The following is a 17374-nucleotide window of genomic DNA, read 5'->3' on the forward strand; positions in this document are numbered from 1 at the left end:
GTCGATTTTTTTTCAGTTTGAGTTTTATCATTATTTTGATTAGTTATTACCTCATTATATTTTCACAAGTTTTATGGGTATTGTTTTGCCTTTTACAGTTTCTCCCTCTGTTATTTGATTTCTTAATTGCAGTTGCAATTTACATATTCTTTTGGAAAAATTAGAAAAAATAATCCCAACTTTGTCTAATTTGCGTAGAATAATCCCAACTTTTGTTTATACTGGAATAATCCCAACTTTTAGGGGCGTTCTTTTTCTTCAATCCCAACTGACTGGGAACCGGCTAAGGAAGTCACCATGTCCCTTTTAGAGTCAATAAGACCCTTTGTTGACTTTCGACTCTCATTTCCCTCCCAAAAAGATAGCTTACGTGGCCAACTCAACTACTCCCCTGCTTCAACATTAAACCCGCCATTAAACCTCTGCGACAGAGAGTTAAAATTCGTACTCTCCTCCTTAATTGAACACAACTACTCCTCAATGCGAATCGCCATTTTTGGGAAGCTTGGAAATTGAAGACCAGAGGAAGGAGATAGCGAAGAACGAAGTTGAATCGCAGACTTGAGGTAACCCTAGAACCTTGCGATAATCGTTTTTATTTTGTTTTTGTTTGCGATTTCTTGCTGGAATTGGTAGTAAAAGATATGATTTTGATAATTTTTGCTGAGCATGTGTTAGATTTATGTGATTGTGGTTGGATTTTTTTTGTCATTTGCTGGGTTTAGTTGAATAATTGAGTTGATTTATGTTTGTATTTGTTTGATTGATAGATGTGTAGTAATTTTGTTTGAATTTTTGTGTTTGTTGCTTTGTGATGAGTTAATAGGTTGATATGAGTAGCTATTTCCAGAAAATTAGTTTGAAAGTGTGGCATGGAGGGGGGTTTAAGACAGTAGCTAATGGTGAATTGGTATATGAGAGAGGTAGAGGGAGGATAAAGTCGGTGGACCCAGATGAATTATCTTATTTTGATCTATTAGAGTTGGCTAAAGAATGTTCTAATGGGAAGGTTGTTGAGGGTGTATTATATTTGATTCCTGGACTTAGTTTGTGTAATGGGTTGAGGAGAATTAATAATGACAATGATGCAGTTGAGGTGGCATCTTTAGGTAGGAAGTATAGGGGTGTTGAGTTGTATGTATTGCATGCTGAAGATGACCTAGATCTGGACCCACAAGAACCAGTAGAGCAGCCAACACATTTTCAACCCTTGCTAAGTACACAAGCTTCTCAAAGTGCACCCCAGCCTTCTAAACCTCAGAAATTGAAACCAAAAAGGGGACCACCACAAAACACTCTTTTGACTAAAGTGAGGTCAAGTCCTAGAAAGAAACAAACACCTCAACCACAATTAGATTCCCCAACTAAAAAAAGAGCATCTTCCACCTCACTCCAAATAAATGAACCTAGCCCTACTCCATCCCTCAGAACCTCTTCTTTTCTTGCTGGTTCTTCACAAAAAACTCCTGTAACCCTCACTTCTTCCCTACCTACAGAAAAACCCACCCTCACTTCTTCCCTACCTACAGAAAAACCCTCACCACACCCTGAGCCACATGCAGATCTAGATTATGACTGGTATGATGACAAGCCTGACAGCCCAATTCCTTTGAATGACCTCATTCCAGACTACTCTGACAGTGATGAGCAGGACCAAGCTTATGATCCTAGGGTAGACAAAGGTAAAGGAGTTGTTGTAGGGAGTTCAAAACAAGATGCCGGAGTATTTGGTGAAGTGTACACTGATGTTGAAACCGAGAGTGATGAGTTTGATGTTGAGGATGAAACTGAGGTGATTGATGAGGTTGATTTGGAGAAGATTGATGTAAGTAATTTTTCCAATTTCAGTTGACTTCTTTTTGTTCAGTTTAAAAAAGATATCTAACTTGACTTTGCATGTTTCAGGTAACAAGGGGAGCTCCAACCCATAGGAGTAGAAGCAGCAGGGGTAGGACTGTGTCAGTGAACCAAGGGACTTTGAATTACTTGATTATGGGCACACAGCCAAGTCAGCAGTCCACACTAACTCAGCACCCTCAGTCCCTCAGTAGAACTTTGTTAGTTTGCTAGGGGTTTTGGTTTATTTTTTGTTGAACAAACTATATGGGAATGTAGTATTTTGGTAAACATGGACATGTCTTTTGGTAGCTCCATAAACAAATCTGTCACTAAGTGTGGCTATGTCTTTTGGTAAACATTGACATGTAATTAGTTATGGAAAAATTATGTATGCTATGTGTCAGGTTGTTGCATTTTGCTTGTTCATTTACTGTACTTTTGGGCCTGTCATATGATTGCATATCAAACTTAATTCAAACACAAATATCCATCTAGTAAAACAAGGACTTCATTTCATAACTCATAAAAGGTCACACTTACAAACACTTAAACCACTAAATACTACCTACTTCAAATACACCATCACAATGCCAACTAAGATACAAACAACTATGAGAGTCCTAGAGAAATTTGTCTCAGCCCTTGAACAGTGCATAAGCTCAAGCTTAAGATGGTTGACTTCCCTTTTCAATTCTTTCACTTCCACCTCCAGTTTTTCCTTCCTCCCTTGCACTTTCTTCATCTTCTCTTCCATCAATGTCTTCTGATATTCCATCTCTGCTATAGTAGTGTCCTTTTGATATCGAAGCTCATCCTCATTGCTGGCTTCAATCCACTTCATAAAAGTGCAACTCGTATCCTACAGACAACCCCAATACACATGATAATTATCACATCTTGTGTCAAACCCTAATTCTGTAATCAAACTAAATTATGAACAAATTAGGAACAAATTAGGAACAAATTATCAACTACATAAGTTTTAAACAACATACAGGCCATTTAGGACACCCATAAAACTTGGATCCAACGTTTTGCCCCTTCTTCACAGTTCGCACCACCGCGTCCAACCCACAACTGCACTTCGTTGTTGGATAATAAAATCCACCCCTTGAGTTTGCAGAAGAACCGCAAGAACCTCGTTGAAAAGACCTACCACTCGCCATTTTTAATCTCCAAGCAATTTGATTAAATAAGGGAGAAGAGGAGAAATTGGGAACAGGGGAAGAAGAAAGAGAGGGGGAGCAACGGTAAACAGAAATTGGAAAGGGTATAAGTAAAGGAAATTATAAAAAAAAAAAAGATTAAAAAAAAAAAAGCAAAACAATATGCCACGTAGGACTTTAACCTGCAACAGTAGGTAAGGTGACTGTAGGGATTGAAGAAAAAGAGCGCCCCTAAAAGTTGGGATTATTCCAGTATAAACAAAAGTTGGGATTATTCCACGCAAATTAGACAAAGTTGGGATTATTTTTTCTAATTTTTCCTATTCTTTTTATCAATGTTTGATCAAAATGTTTCATTTAATAAATAACATATGTTTATTTATAAAATAATAATTTAAGAAATCAATTTTACAAAGTTGCATTGCACTATTGTCAATTTGTCATTATTAGCATTTATAGCCCTACATGTGCATAAAAATAAATTTATACCACTACTTCTGTATTTGTATGTATTACTCCCTCCGTTTTTTTTTTTTTAGTGTACATTGGGGATTTTGACACTACTCAGTAAACATATTTTAACCAATGTTTGTTAATTATACATAAGAAAAAATATAGTATTGTGAGTATTGTCTCAATGAGTAGATAATTAATATTCAATTGTTATAATATATATTTAATAATAATTAAAGATATTATTTGTCAAAATTTTACATCGACATGCGTGTCATGTCACTATAAGGCACTTAAAAAAAACGAAGGGAGTAACTATAAACTACTTTTATATTACAATGTACTATATTATATATTTATTGTAACAAACACAAAATATACAAGTATTGACCTTGTGTTGTTTGTCTATATTAATTTCAGGCTCAAACTTAGTGGTTCAATTCCGGAATGTTTTGGGTCATTTAAGATTGAGTTTGGAATATTAAGACTTGATACAAATGGGCTATCTGGTCCAATCCCAAAGTCGTTGGGTCAAGCAAATATTAACCAGTTATATTTGAACCACAACCAATTCACAGGAGATGCATCATTTTTGTTCACAAGTGATAAACCAATGGAGCGAGTCATCCTTAGTGATAATCATTTCAAGTTTAATTTCACCCATGTCGACTTACCTTGGAGGTTGAACTATATTGACTTGTCTTACAACGAGTTATATGGCTCGCTTCCTAGACGATTAGGACAACTTCAACTGAGATATGTCAATTTCCGCAACAACCAGCTATGTGGTAAGTTCCCCAAAGGCCGACGCTTGAAGCAATTTAGCCCTATTGGTTTTACCAATAATAAATGCCTTTGTGATGCGCCGGGATTACCCCCTTGCAACAAGTAGCTGCCCTGGCTTATTTGTGTGTACCTTGCACTCTTAATTAGTCATGTTACGTACTATCAGTTATAAGCTCCCTTATATGAGTAATTTGTGTGTAACGTACACTCTTTAAGTTGGACATTACTTTTACTTGATATGCCTCATGCTTCCTGCTTTTGAATAAGCTTTTTTTTTGCCTTTTACGTCAAAAATCAATTACTTTATTTAGTATCTTCTATTTTTTTTACTTACATGTGTATAATTATGTTAATTTGTTCCCCTCAAAAAAAAAAAAAATGTTAATTTGTTTCAACATTAAACCTGCTTATAATTCAACTTTGCCTTTTGAGGTATTTCCCTTTTGCATTAAAAAAAAATGATTATGACTATTGATATTCCACAATATATAATTAAGTTGAATTGGGCTTGGGCCCAAAGCAAAAAACAGCAGGCTTTATAATTATATGAAAGTATGAAACCAATAGTCCGATCAACATAACTTTTCATTACCATAGAAATTTTAGAAAGCATATAACTACTGTACAAGTAATACATTGTATATTTTGTATTAGTATAATAATAATCAATCTAATTAAGACAATTAATTAAGATATAAATATCAGTTTTTTAGGTCTGGGTAAAAAGGAACTCCGGTAGGAATCCACTCCGTACCGTTGATGAAATTCCTTACTGTCCACCTTTGGGCTTCCTTTGGAGTTATTGAGATTTTGCATCCGGGGCATTTTATTCTTGCACTAGTACTACTGCCTGGCCCTATATTCTTGTATTCAACATAATAAGTGTTGTTCAAGGAGGTGATGTTGCCTTCCCAAGACAACCAACCATCGGGATTGATGACCGTATCTAAATAGCTTTCCATCACTATTGTAGTAGAATACGGTTTCCATGGTCGACCTAAGTAGCCTCCTCCGGTCTTTTCAGGTAAATTGGGGTCCATACTGATAATACAGTTTTGAATGACTATCCCACTCGTGTCATTCATTTCAGCCCTTCCTTGCGCCGTTATAACATCTTGTTGACCCGTTATGGGAGTGCGCAAGAATAGGTTACAGTTCTGTAGGATTGCATGAGAATACCCAAACACAAAATCTATTGTCCCATAGATATTGCACTCTCGAAAAAAATGCCTATTTAATTGGGTAAAGAGAGTGTCTTGGTAGCCATCTAAGGTACAATTGTATAACACCGTTTTGTCAGCCACACTTCTAAATGCTACTGCCGATCCAACTCCCGGGCCAGCACTGTTAACAAAGGATATATGTTTGGCGACAAACCCAACACCTTCTACGCCTATAATGAAATTGGAAAAAAAAAAGAAACATTTTTAATTGTTAAAATGAAAATACTCCTTTTATAGGTAATTAATTCTATTAATAATTAGAAATCCTACTATGCATACTAAATAGTAAACAATTATGCAACTCTTCTAAGAAGCCCATATCATTCATAGTCATAATTCAATAATAACAGAAATGTTTACTATCCCATTAAAAAGCCCATACTCAAACTTAGACCAAGCGTTTATTTTATTTTCAGCAAATGGGCTTGTTGCCAAGAGTTTTAACTTAAACTCATAATATAAACCCATTTCTGAAGCCCAAAATTTAACTCTACATTTGTACATTGCAAATAATTGAATAACTCTCTAGCCATCATAATTAAAAATAAAAAATAAAAAAATAAAAAAAAATCATATACAAATAATACAATCATCAATTAATGTAAACTCTAAAGAGATAATTGACACATAAAACACAGTAAATATTTTATTTCCTACTGTATAAATAAAGGAAATTCTAACTAACAAGTTTGATATAATTAATCGTGCAATTATAATACATTAGGCTAATGTAACATACAATAGTACAATACATAAGAGCAAAAAGGATGAACTTTGTTACCAAATGTAGCTGAATCCATTGTACTCTGATTGGTCAAGCTACCTCCATTGAAGGTGATGGAGGTCCTATTCTTGGCATGCCATTGCCCAAGTAGTACAATATTAGTTTTTTCCTTTGGAATGACGACTTGCTCATAATAAAAATTATCTACCAATTTGATGTATGTTGGAGATGTGCTATAGTTTGGACATGCATTCAAGGCCATAGTTATAGTTTTGTGACTTCCAGGCACCTGAAATACTATTTGACCTCCCACAATACAACTCATAATAAGTAGTATTGATGTTAGTAGTAGAAAGAAGGTTTTGTTAAGTTTTGTTACTTTGAAATAAGGCATTTTGAAGAGAATGATAATTGCAAAGGATAATGGTAGTAAGAAATGTATAGGATGATTATCAAAGTGTTAGTTTGTAGTGTATATATACACTACACTTTAAACACAAATAAAAAAAATAAAATATATTCTTAAACAAATATATTTAAGGAACTATATGTTGTTGATACTAACACTTCCACTACAAGAAATAGGTCATTTTGCGACGGAAACCTTGCAACGGACTACAATTCCGTCGCAAAAAGGGTTAATTTGCGAGGGAATAAATTCCGTCGCAACTTTGCGACGGAAACAAACTTTTGCGACGGAAATTCCGTCGCAAAGTTTGCGACGGAATTTATTCCCTCGCAAAAGTTTGTTTGCGACGGAAATAATCGTCGCAAAACAATATTAAAAAAAAAATAAAAAAAAAACATTTTGCGACGGATTCTGCGACGGAAATTCCGTCGCAAAAAGTTTTTAAATTTTTTTAAAAAAAACTGAAGTTTCGCTGAAGGAGAGAGAAAAAGAAAACGAAGAACAGAAAGAGGAAAGCGTAGAGAGAGATAGAGGAAAGCGTAGAGAGAGAAAGAAAATCCGGCCACTTCACCGCCGCTGTCGCCACCGGAACGACCGGAATCCGGCCACTCACACCTACTAACGCCCACCCCCTCCGTTCACTCCCACTCACGCGCACTCACGCCCACCCACGCCACCCCCTCCGTTCAAGCCCACTCACGCCCCTCCGTTCGCCGGCGGTGTGCAGCCACCACACCACCCTCCTTCCGGCAGCCGGATTTCCGCCACAACACCCTCAAATCCCGGTGAGTATTCCACTATCCCCCTTTGTTTTTGTTTTCAATTTAATTTTAATGTAAACCCTAACTTTTTCTAATTATGTTTTTTAATTTAATTTGTAACTAAATTTTATTATTTAATTACTTGTGTTTAGTGTAGTGTAGTTTAATTTATATTGCAATGTTAGAATTAGTTTAATTTTTAAGATATATTGCAATGTTAGAATTAGTTTAATGTATGTTAGTTTAGTTTAAAATATATGTTAGATTAGTTTATAATGTATGTTATTTTAGTTTAAAATATATGTTAGTTAGTTTATAATGTATGTTAGTTTAGTTTAAAATATATGTTAGATTAGTTTAAAATATATGTTAGATTAGTTTAAAATATATGTTAATTTAAAAATACATGTTAGTGTATGTATGTTTATTTGAATGTGGGTAATTGTGTGTTAATTATATGTGTTTCATCACTTGCTTTAAACTTGTTTAAATTAAACAATTATGGTATTCACATTGCACACTGTATCGTCTGCCTTTATGTGGCTCTCTTTAGTAGTTCATGCATGATGCATAGTAAATTCCTTAGTACGAGTAGACAATCATGAATTCAGATTTTCTTAGAAAACTAAGCTGTCATTTACTTGAACACTTCAACAAAATTCAACATTTACTGCCTAACTCTATCATTAATTGCTTTATAAATTTGTACTAATTAGAATCAAATGTATCATGTTCATTAATACTTCGACATAATATCTCACTGTCTTTTGAGGATAATTCTTGAAATTTCCCTTATTCAAAACACTATACATATATATATATCATCTCTCTTTTGAAGATTATACCGCGAATATGAAACATTTCATTCAATCAATCTCTAAGGCCATCAAGGTCTTTGAGTCCTTCCTGCCAAATTTAGAGTCTTATTAGTCCATTAGCAATGCTTGCTTAATGTTTAGTTTACTTGCATGATCATTGTTAACATTATTCCATTTGATAGCATGTAACATTATATATCTGTTTCTGTCAAAAAAAAAAAAAAAAAAAAAAAAAAAACAGACATATATATGTTAGCTTCATTTGATAAAATTGATTTTTACAATTGACTGGATTATTTAGGCTAGTTGCTCATTTTGTGTACCTTATGTACTCCTGACAAATGTTTGCTGCATTTTCGATTCTGCAGTCGAGTTCAAATCAGAAACAATGAAACATGCTGCCATTTCTGCCCCCAGGGCCTCAAAACTGACCAGATATGCTAGTGCAAGTAATGCATCAGTAGACTCAACTACAGAAAGCAAGAAATGGTATATATGTAATTCATTTCTAATCATAATTCAGATGATCACATCTCTGACATAAGTTCTGTCTCTATTTGTGGTTTTAGCTTCAAAGGGCATGGTATGTTGGCACCTTTCACATCTGGGTGGCAAACAACCGAATTAGGTCCATTGGTGATAGATAAGTCTGAGGTGGATCCTTGTTCATCATACTTCTATTAACTGTATCATAGTTTCAAGAGACTGAAAGTTATATTGTTGTGCTAATACACTTATTTTCTTCCTGCAGGGTTGCTACGTGTATGATATCGATGGCAATAAGTATCTTGATTCTCTTGCAGGCCTGTGGTGCAATGCCTTAGGTACTGATTGATCTTAATATGATGAAGATATATACCTCAGTATCATTCATTTATGCTGATTTTGTTGTTACCTCGAATATATAGTTCTATTTTGTTGGTTGTGCTGCAACTATGTCTGATGCCTGGACTGAAACTTGCAGGAGGAAATGAAGCTCGACTTGTTGCTGCTGCGACTGCGCAGTTGAATAAATTGCCGTTCTATCATTCTTTCTGGAATAAAACTACCAAAGTGTCTTTAGTAAGTGCTGCATACAGAGTTCTTCACATTCAGAACATGTTACCTTTTGAGTTCTTACTCAGCATGTTATGATTAATAGTTTGATCTTGAGCTCTTTCATAGACTGTAGATTTGGAGTTTCAATATTAGGTTGTTTGATGTTCTTGTCAAGGTCTAATAAGTTAGGAAAGCAAGCCTGGTATTTGTTCTGTGCTCTTGACATCCTGCATCCAATTCGAGGAATTGTTTATAGTAATCATTTGGTCAATTCTGCAGGATCTTGCTGAGGAGCTTTTACAGACTTTTACAGCACGAAAAATGGCAAAAGCCTTTTTTGTAAATAGTGGATCAGAAGCTAATGATACTCAGGTAAGTAGTAACTAGTAAGTTCTCTGTGAAGTTTTGTGCTAACATACGCGTTATTTTGTTTATGAGTGTTATCTTGACACGAGGGTTAGGGAATTTTTTGTTTGTGTGCAGGTGAAGCTGGTTTGGTACTACAACAATGCCCTTGGAAGACCTAAGAAGAAAAAAATTATTGCTCGAATGAATTCGTTAATTTTCCATCTTATCTTGTGTAATATCTAATTTTCATTTTAAAGGAATTGATGAACTTTACCCTTTCATTCCTTACATTTGACAGATACCATGGTACAGTGTGCAATGTGAATACCATAATTGTTTAATTATATGTTAATATCATGTACCGTACTTGGTAGTTACGGCTACGTGTTGTATATATTTGAATTATGTTAGGGCGTGGACTTTTTGACTGAAATTATTTTAAATGCACGTATTTTATTAAACAGGATTGCATGAATACAGGTTCCAGGAAAACAAAACAAAATACAAAAAAATTAAACAGGATTGCAGGAATACAGGTTCCAGGAAAAAAAACAAAATACAAAAAAAAAAAAAATTAAAATTACAATAACTTTGCGACGGAATGTAATTCCGTCGCAAAATGGAGTATTTTGCTACGCATTATTTTCCGTCGCACACATGCGACGGAAAATAATCCGTCGCAAAAAACTTCATTTTGCGACGGAATTACATTCCGTCGCAAAATTTGTGACGGACTATTCCGTCGCAAAAGAATCCATTTTGCGACGGAAATACATTCCGTCGCAAAATTTGTGACGGAATATTCCGTCGCAAAATGATTCCTCTTGCTACGGAATTTTCGTCGCAAATGTTGTTTTCAGCTACAACTACCTTTCCGTCGCAAAATCCGTCGCAATTCGTTTTGCGACGGATATTCCGTCACAAAAGGACTGTTTGCTACGAAAGTTCGAGCGACGCCATGCCTGTGACGGAAATCCGTCGCAAAGTCACTTTGCGACGGAATTTTGCCAGTTTGCGACGAATTATTTCCGTCGCAAAACGGCCCTTTTCTTGTTGTGTTCCAACAAAATACATTTCCTACAAATATTATGTTACCATTATAAACCGTATCATTTAATTTCACACTAGCCCATCATTATTGATGCTATATTCATATGTTTATTGTTCAATCCAATTCTGTTGGTCCATCAATGTATTTAGTCCATTAGCTATTTGTTGGTCCATTACTTTGAGTATTGGACTATGCTATTGGTAGTATACTACTAATATATTTGAGCATGCTAAGATTGCTAACCACTTAGCAAGTTGCTTAAGTTTAACCTATTAAAGACTCGTATAAATTGCTAATGATATAATTCTTAGATATATATAATCAAAACTATAATAAGAGAGCATAATAGGTGTAACTTGTAAGAAAAGACATACATACATATAATATAGGATAGATATAGTGGTTTTATTAGTTTTAGATGAACAATAATATACACTTCGTATAATAGTTGTAAGAAAAGCAGGCTAAATAGCCAATATTTATTGTAAAATGGAATAAGAGAAAGTAATGTATAGTTTTATTTCCTTATGTAGAGTACAATGCAATTAGAGAAAATTATATATAGTACTATGTAGAATACAATTCAACATAAGAGCAAATAATAGTTGTAACTTGTAAGAGAAGAACACAAAATAACTATATAAATATGCCCTTTTTTTTAAGCATAACACAGCTATAGTGGATTATATTAATATTAGACGAATAATAATTTTTGGTTACATTTGTGATACAAAAATGTGATTCTTTTTTATGAGATGGGGGTCATGCATACATATCAACCAAAACTAATTAAGTTATCATGGGATCTTGAAACGGCAATTCGGCAAATGTGTCTTTTTTTTTTTTTTTTTTTTTTTTTTTTTTTTTTTTTTTTGTGTGTGTGTTATGTGATTGTGTACCAACTAGGATGATTTATTAAGAGTTTTTTAATAAAAATATATAAATCCTCACAGTATGTAGTTACTCATATGAAGTTTAATTTGAGATTGTGTATAATCAACTTTTTGTCCTTAATTAACTCTTATGTTATGAACTTATGATTGGTTGTTGACTTATATTATAACTGGATTATCTAATCAACTAGCTAGTTTTTTATGACAAAATTAACTATGTTAACGTTGAAGTTACCAGAGGAGATCATAAAGGACATAATATTGAAAACGAAAATTAAAGATATATAGTATTTCACATGCACTACCCTTAGTAGAGAGTTTTTTTTTTTTTTTTTTTTTTTTTTTTTTTTTTTTTTTTTTTTTTTAATAAAAAAATCTGAACCATATTGAACTCAAGAAACAAATGAATTTACACTTTTAGTCTTGAAAGTGTAATTTAAAATTGATAAAATAATAGCTAAATTTAAACATAATGATAGTTATACATGATAAATATTCAATCTACATATACCTTTCCATATTATTATGATCAATATTAATTCACTATAATTGCAGTACTAGAAATACTAACCAAATTCACTGACAAAACAATAATACTACCTCTTTTCACATTATGTGTAACAATTGAATTTTTATATTTCACAAAAGATACACAATTGTTACACATAATGTAAACCAAAAGTAGTAATGAAAATAACATTATGCTCCTATGGGGGTTGTTATGACTTAGGAGTGAAAACTTATCTATTTAATTATTTTGAATATAACGTGCGCAGACAATTCGAAAGATAAGGCGATAAATGTGATAAAAATGTAACTTTAATTTGATAATTAGCCTGCAGCTGCCTTATGTTCAACTCTTTGAATCACATCTATATATCCATAATTTGGTTTACGTAAACCTTATTCTAAGTCATTAAAATGTCAAATACATACAAAGGAAAATAATATATATTTGAAGTTAAAATATTCAGGTGACATATTATTTGTATATCATCTAATTTTAGATTGTTATATGTTCGAAAAACTCGTATTAATTAGTTTATCAGAGGCATTATTCGATTAATTAATTCAAAACAATTCCTAATTATTGGGCTAGAGTAAACATCTTATTAACTACTATTATGTTCACTTCACCTCGTATGGTCAGCCTAAGTAAAGCAATATGTAAAACCAAAGTATTTATGTATTTTTCAACAAAATAATCTAGAAATAAGAGGTGTTCAATATAACTGGTACAGCGTGTGTTAAATTTTCTTTTAATATCTAATCATATTATTCGATCTTCAGTACGTCAAGACTTAGCTTTCCCAAGATTATTCATATGATATAGCATTCGTTTATTGTTTGACAAAGGATGAAGAATTGCTATTAGAGATGCTCTAAGGCCTCTAACCGATACAAAGTAATATAGAGTAAGCACTAAGAAAGATGTCAACTTAATTAAAAGAAAATTAAAAGTTAGAGACAAATAAATAAATAAAATAAAATAAATAAAAAGAAGAAGAAAAAAGGTAAAAGGTTGCTTTAAATTTGTTGACGTCATGAGTCGGATTGACCAAATGCTTGAACAAATGAAAATGATCTAATTTTGGCCTTTTTCCAATTTACCCGAACTATACTTGTTCATTCAAATAATAATAGTCAAACCTATATACTGCGTATCATTTTAAGATGTTTGTAGAAAAACGTACTACTATATAATATTATTGATAAAGATTTCATTATACGTTATTAGTATGCTAATCCCAGTCAGTATAACATGTACAAGTAACAGCACAATTATTTTACAATTTGTAAACTAGAGTGTTCATGTATTTACATAAGAAATATCAACATAAACGATTTCGATAATTTCTTTGGTACATATTTTAGATATCACAACTAAATCCAGACTGAAAGAGTTGTTGCGTATCCATTTACCTTTTCATGTGATTAATAGCCTTATTATTTCTATTCCCAGTCCCACTCACAAAACTATGCGTTTCAGTAAATTTTCCACCAATCTTCTGCGCTTCAACATCTTCTTTCTCTTGATCGAACAAAGCCATAGGACTATACTCCATATTATCCCCATAAATTTTAATCATAAACACATAAAATGACGTCGCAAAGACAGCCAACAATATTAAAAACCAACTAAATTGAATGTTTACGAGCGCCTTTGCACGACGAAGGGACTCCTTTCCATCACACTTGACCACTTGATGGCCTTCTTCTTCATGTATAAAACACCCTTTCGAAATCAAGCTCGGGGTCCACAAAGCGATCCCCATCACCATTTGCCATACTCCTTGGTAGATTATGCTAAGGGATCTTGTGAACGCAATCACAAAACTTCCTATTAACGTAATTAATTTCAATTTCAGTTTAGTAAAAATCATAATAAAAAACATATTGAGTACATAGTATGTAATAAAAAAAGTCAAAGTAGCAACAACAAATAGAGATGAAGGGAAAATATATGATAATTATACGTGTATTTGTATTACCTTGGTACGCGATGCCAAGGATAGTGGTGAACAAAGAAATGAAGATGACTAATTGAAGGAGCCAATGGTACTGGCCTTCGACGCCCGTGTGATCAGCGGAGTGGAGATGGAAGAGGAGTAGTTGTTGGCCAAAGGCGAGGACAGCGAGGAACTGAATTACGTCGTACTGAGCAGGGAGACTAGGGCCGCCCCACTTGTCTAGGGCGAGGGTAAAAAACGCATAGACAAAGAAAGTGAGAGAAATGAAGGAGTGCTCGAAGTTTTGAAGGTGGTTCGAAGGGATGGTCCCGTCAGTGTCGAAGGGCTGATGGCGGTTTGGGCCAATGAAGAGCTCCATAGCAATGGAAGAGAAGCAACCTGTCATTATCAAGTAGAGTTCGAGGTATCGAAGATGGGGAAAGTTGGAAGGGAACCATAGAAGGGACTTGTATTTAGGTTCTTTGTTAAGTGCTAGTAACCTAAGGTGGTTAAAGAGGTGCCATAATCCAATGGCAAAGAACCCGAAACCCGGTAAGACGTGCCCGACTAGAGTGCCCATTTGAGGTGGTATTGGCTTGAATTGAGAGGAATGAAGCTAAGCTAGGGAAGAACGAAAGAAATAAGCTAAGTTATGGTGTAGTGTAGTGTAATAATTTATGTGTTTGAGTTGAGAGGAACATAAAGGAATAAGGGAATATATATATATATATAAAGGGAGGGAAAGTTTAATTATAAAAATTTGTGTAGTTTTATTTTGAAAAATACAATTGTAACGGATTAGTGTCAATGATAGAGCATTATATTATAATTGTAGTACTCCGTAGTACGGAGTGATAAGGATTTCAAAAATAACAAAAAATGGTTTTTAATTATCCAATCATAATACCTCATCATTAATCCACAATGAAGGTCATTTGATATGAAGTATGAATATTACGGAGTACAACATTACAGCAGCAATGTACTACGGAGTAATTATCGTAATAAACCCCATTTTTGTCATAATTAATGTAATTTCCAAGACTAATGACGATTCAAGGGTAATCACTACATCGTACACCTAGTGTTATGTAGTTCCCATTTTCGACATAAAGAAAATATTACTCCGTATTACATTATATTATTATATTAATAGTGAGGTCAGCTTAAACTAAATAATGAAATACATAATACATGAGGTTAAATTTTTTTAAAAAAAGAAAATTCTTATAGAGTTTAACTACTTTTCTTTAGATGATGCCGTTGAGCATTGTCTAGGACTCTAGGAGTAGGATAAGGATTGGTATAGACGTTGAGTAATAATTACATTAATAGTTATCATATGCAAAATGTAAGATTTAAACAACTATGCTTTCGCATGATATATGAAAGAATTGCTAATTGATCTTACTAGAAAATTAATGGTTAGCCATGGACAAAATAACACTTCCTCTTTTTTTTAACCTTCATCACACCTTTTAGACTAGATAAATGCATGAATTAAGCTATACACCTTAAACACTACTTATTACATTCTTCTTATTGATGGCAAAATTTTGTCAATGGTTTATTTACATAATCTAATATATTTCTAAAATAAGTGTCAAAATAAATAGTGCATTGCAAGTAAGGAAAAAATGTAACACGATATTTGAATGCACATACCTAAAAAAAATATTTTATTCCGAACTTATTAATGTAAAGTTATCTTCGAATTCTTTTTTATTTTTTAATCAACCGCCTCATCAACCTCACCCATCGGAGTATATTTTTCTTAAAAAGTGAATCCAACCAAAAAAAGATAAAAGTAAAACTTTTTAATGTTTGCACACTACTACAAATGTGATCAAGAGCATCACTGAAATCAAATCCTTTTTTTTTTTTTTTTTTTTTTAAATCTATATAATTAAAAGAAATCTTATATTCTAAACAAGGGTTACTTTGATTGGGTTATAAGAGACCCCTTTTTTAAATAAGATGTTTCTTGATAAAAGAAACCTTTTATTCTAAATATGGTATTTCTTTGCTTGGAATATAAGAGACCCCTTTTTAAAATGAGAGTATCCTTTATTTACTCTACATATGCTCATGTATTAAACAATTTTCTTCAATAACAGGTTTTTTTGGTTAAGAAATTCAAAAAGTAATTAATTATGATAATAAGCCAGCTGCCATTTATTCAAATCTTTGAATCGCATACACAGTTTGGTTTATGTATACCCTTATTCTAAGTCACTGGAATATTCAAATATATATACAGATAACATTTGACGTTAGAGAATATTCAAGTGACATATTCGAGCGTATTTATATTGCTTATTTCTTTGGTCAAAACTATGGAATCCCATTGGATAAGAAGCAAATTATATCATGAATTAAACTTTATTTTATTTCCTATATGTGCGAACTATGAAGTATGAAGTACTTAAATTAATTTATTAGTAGTCATTATTTGACTAATTGATTTCAAATCACAAGGTTAATAGGGGGATTCTTATTTAGTTGGCTAGATTTATGGTATATACTTCTTATATACAATCATGACTATGTTCAATTAGCCTAATCTGATCAAAGTAAAGTAGCATGTAAGTAAAAAAAAAAAAAAAAAAAAAAAATAATTTGTACGACGAAGAATTTCTAATGGAGTCATGGAGATGCATGCTCTAATAACCGTTAATAAGCTAAGCACTACTAGGTTTAGTTAATTTAATTACAAAATGATTTATCAAAAGTCAAACATGTCATTTATTATAAGATGCTTGAACAAAAACTATTGTTGAGAACAATTTTTTATTTTTTTTTCATCCATCGTTAGTTTGTCATTATTTGGCCTATTCATGTCACTAAAACTTGTGCAGTTGTGCTGTTGTGCAAGTAACATTTTTTTAAAAAGAAATGTACAAGTAACATTTTGGTAAAATTAAAAGAAATGTGCAAGTAGTAACATTTAATTATATGAGTAATTATGACTTTCTTTTTAAGTACATCATATCATTACTCGGTCGGAGTTATACCGAGAACATATACTTCACTTCTTTACTGAAAATTATCAGTTTCCTTCAAGTGATTAGAATTTGGACAAATGTTAAGTAATAATCAATTAGTTTTGCTCAACATTATAAGCTTTTGATGTGTATGTATATGTATACGTCATAGAAGCTTATATCCCAATTTTATATAATTAGAAAGAATTCCAAATCAACTTGAGCAAATTATCTATTATAAGCCTAGCTAAGTCAAAGAGGTTAACTATATGCATACTACTTAAGGATAATATGATTCAAGCTTTAATATGTTGATTAGCTCTAATTGTTAAGAAAAATTGACATGTTAAGTGACTAATATTGAATGTCAAAATGATGAATATGGTGAACACATATATATTACGGATCTGAGTGACCTTTTAGATTTTGAT

The 17374-nt window shown here is 32.8% G+C and overlaps 2 protein-coding genes across 2 annotated transcripts; one reads left to right on the top strand and one right to left on the bottom strand.

Moving 5' to 3' along the window:
• Positions 1–7256: 7256 nt before the first annotated feature.
• Positions 7257–9942, top strand: LOC145574128 (putative gamma-aminobutyrate transaminase 3, mitochondrial). The gene is made up of 7 exons (XM_081631868.1): positions 7257–7385; positions 8548–8668; positions 8749–8833; positions 8931–9003; positions 9144–9241; positions 9497–9589; positions 9701–9942. The coding sequence occupies exons 2-7, from the start codon at positions 8568–8570 to the stop codon at positions 9806–9808; spliced, it is 558 nt and encodes a 185-aa protein (XP_081487994.1). The 5' UTR covers positions 7257–7385; positions 8548–8567; the 3' UTR covers positions 9809–9942.
• A 3286-nt stretch (positions 9943–13228) lies between these two features.
• Positions 13229–14630, bottom strand: LOC145574119 (uncharacterized). Its single transcript, XM_081631858.1, has 2 exons — positions 14002–14630; positions 13229–13850 (listed from the first exon to the last, which is right to left on the bottom strand). Exons 1-2 carry the CDS (start codon positions 14537–14539, stop codon positions 13429–13431), a joined length of 960 nt encoding a protein of 319 aa, XP_081487984.1. The 5' UTR covers positions 14540–14630; the 3' UTR covers positions 13229–13428.
• Between the last annotated feature and the right edge of the window lie 2744 nt (positions 14631–17374).

Source organism: Chenopodium album, chromosome 13, assembly GCF_948465745.1.
Source record: "Chenopodium album chromosome 13, dcCheAlbu1.1, whole genome shotgun sequence".
In the NCBI taxonomy this organism is placed as follows: domain Eukaryota; kingdom Viridiplantae; phylum Streptophyta; class Magnoliopsida; order Caryophyllales; family Amaranthaceae; genus Chenopodium; species Chenopodium album.

What these genes read in the sequence shown, in the direction of transcription:
- LOC145574119 (XM_081631858.1), bottom strand. Translation starts at nt 14,539, where the DNA reads ATGGGCACTCTAGTCGGGCACGTCTTACCGGGTTTCGGGTTCTTTGCC. An exon ending in CCTTGGCATCGCGTACCAAG is followed by an intron (nt 13,851 to 14,001) that starts GTAATACAAATA and finishes TTACGTTAATAG; the next exon opens with GAAGTTTTGTGATTGCGTTC.
- LOC145574128 (XM_081631868.1), top strand. Translation starts at nt 8,568, where the DNA reads ATGAAACATGCTGCCATTTCTGCCCCCAGGGCCTCAAAACTGACCAGA. An exon ending in CCTGTGGTGCAATGCCTTAG is followed by an intron (nt 9,004 to 9,143) that starts GTACTGATTGAT and finishes TGAAACTTGCAG; the next exon opens with GAGGAAATGAAGCTCGACTT. An exon ending in CAGAAGCTAATGATACTCAG is followed by an intron (nt 9,590 to 9,700) that starts GTAAGTAGTAAC and finishes GTTTGTGTGCAG; the next exon opens with GTGAAGCTGGTTTGGTACTA.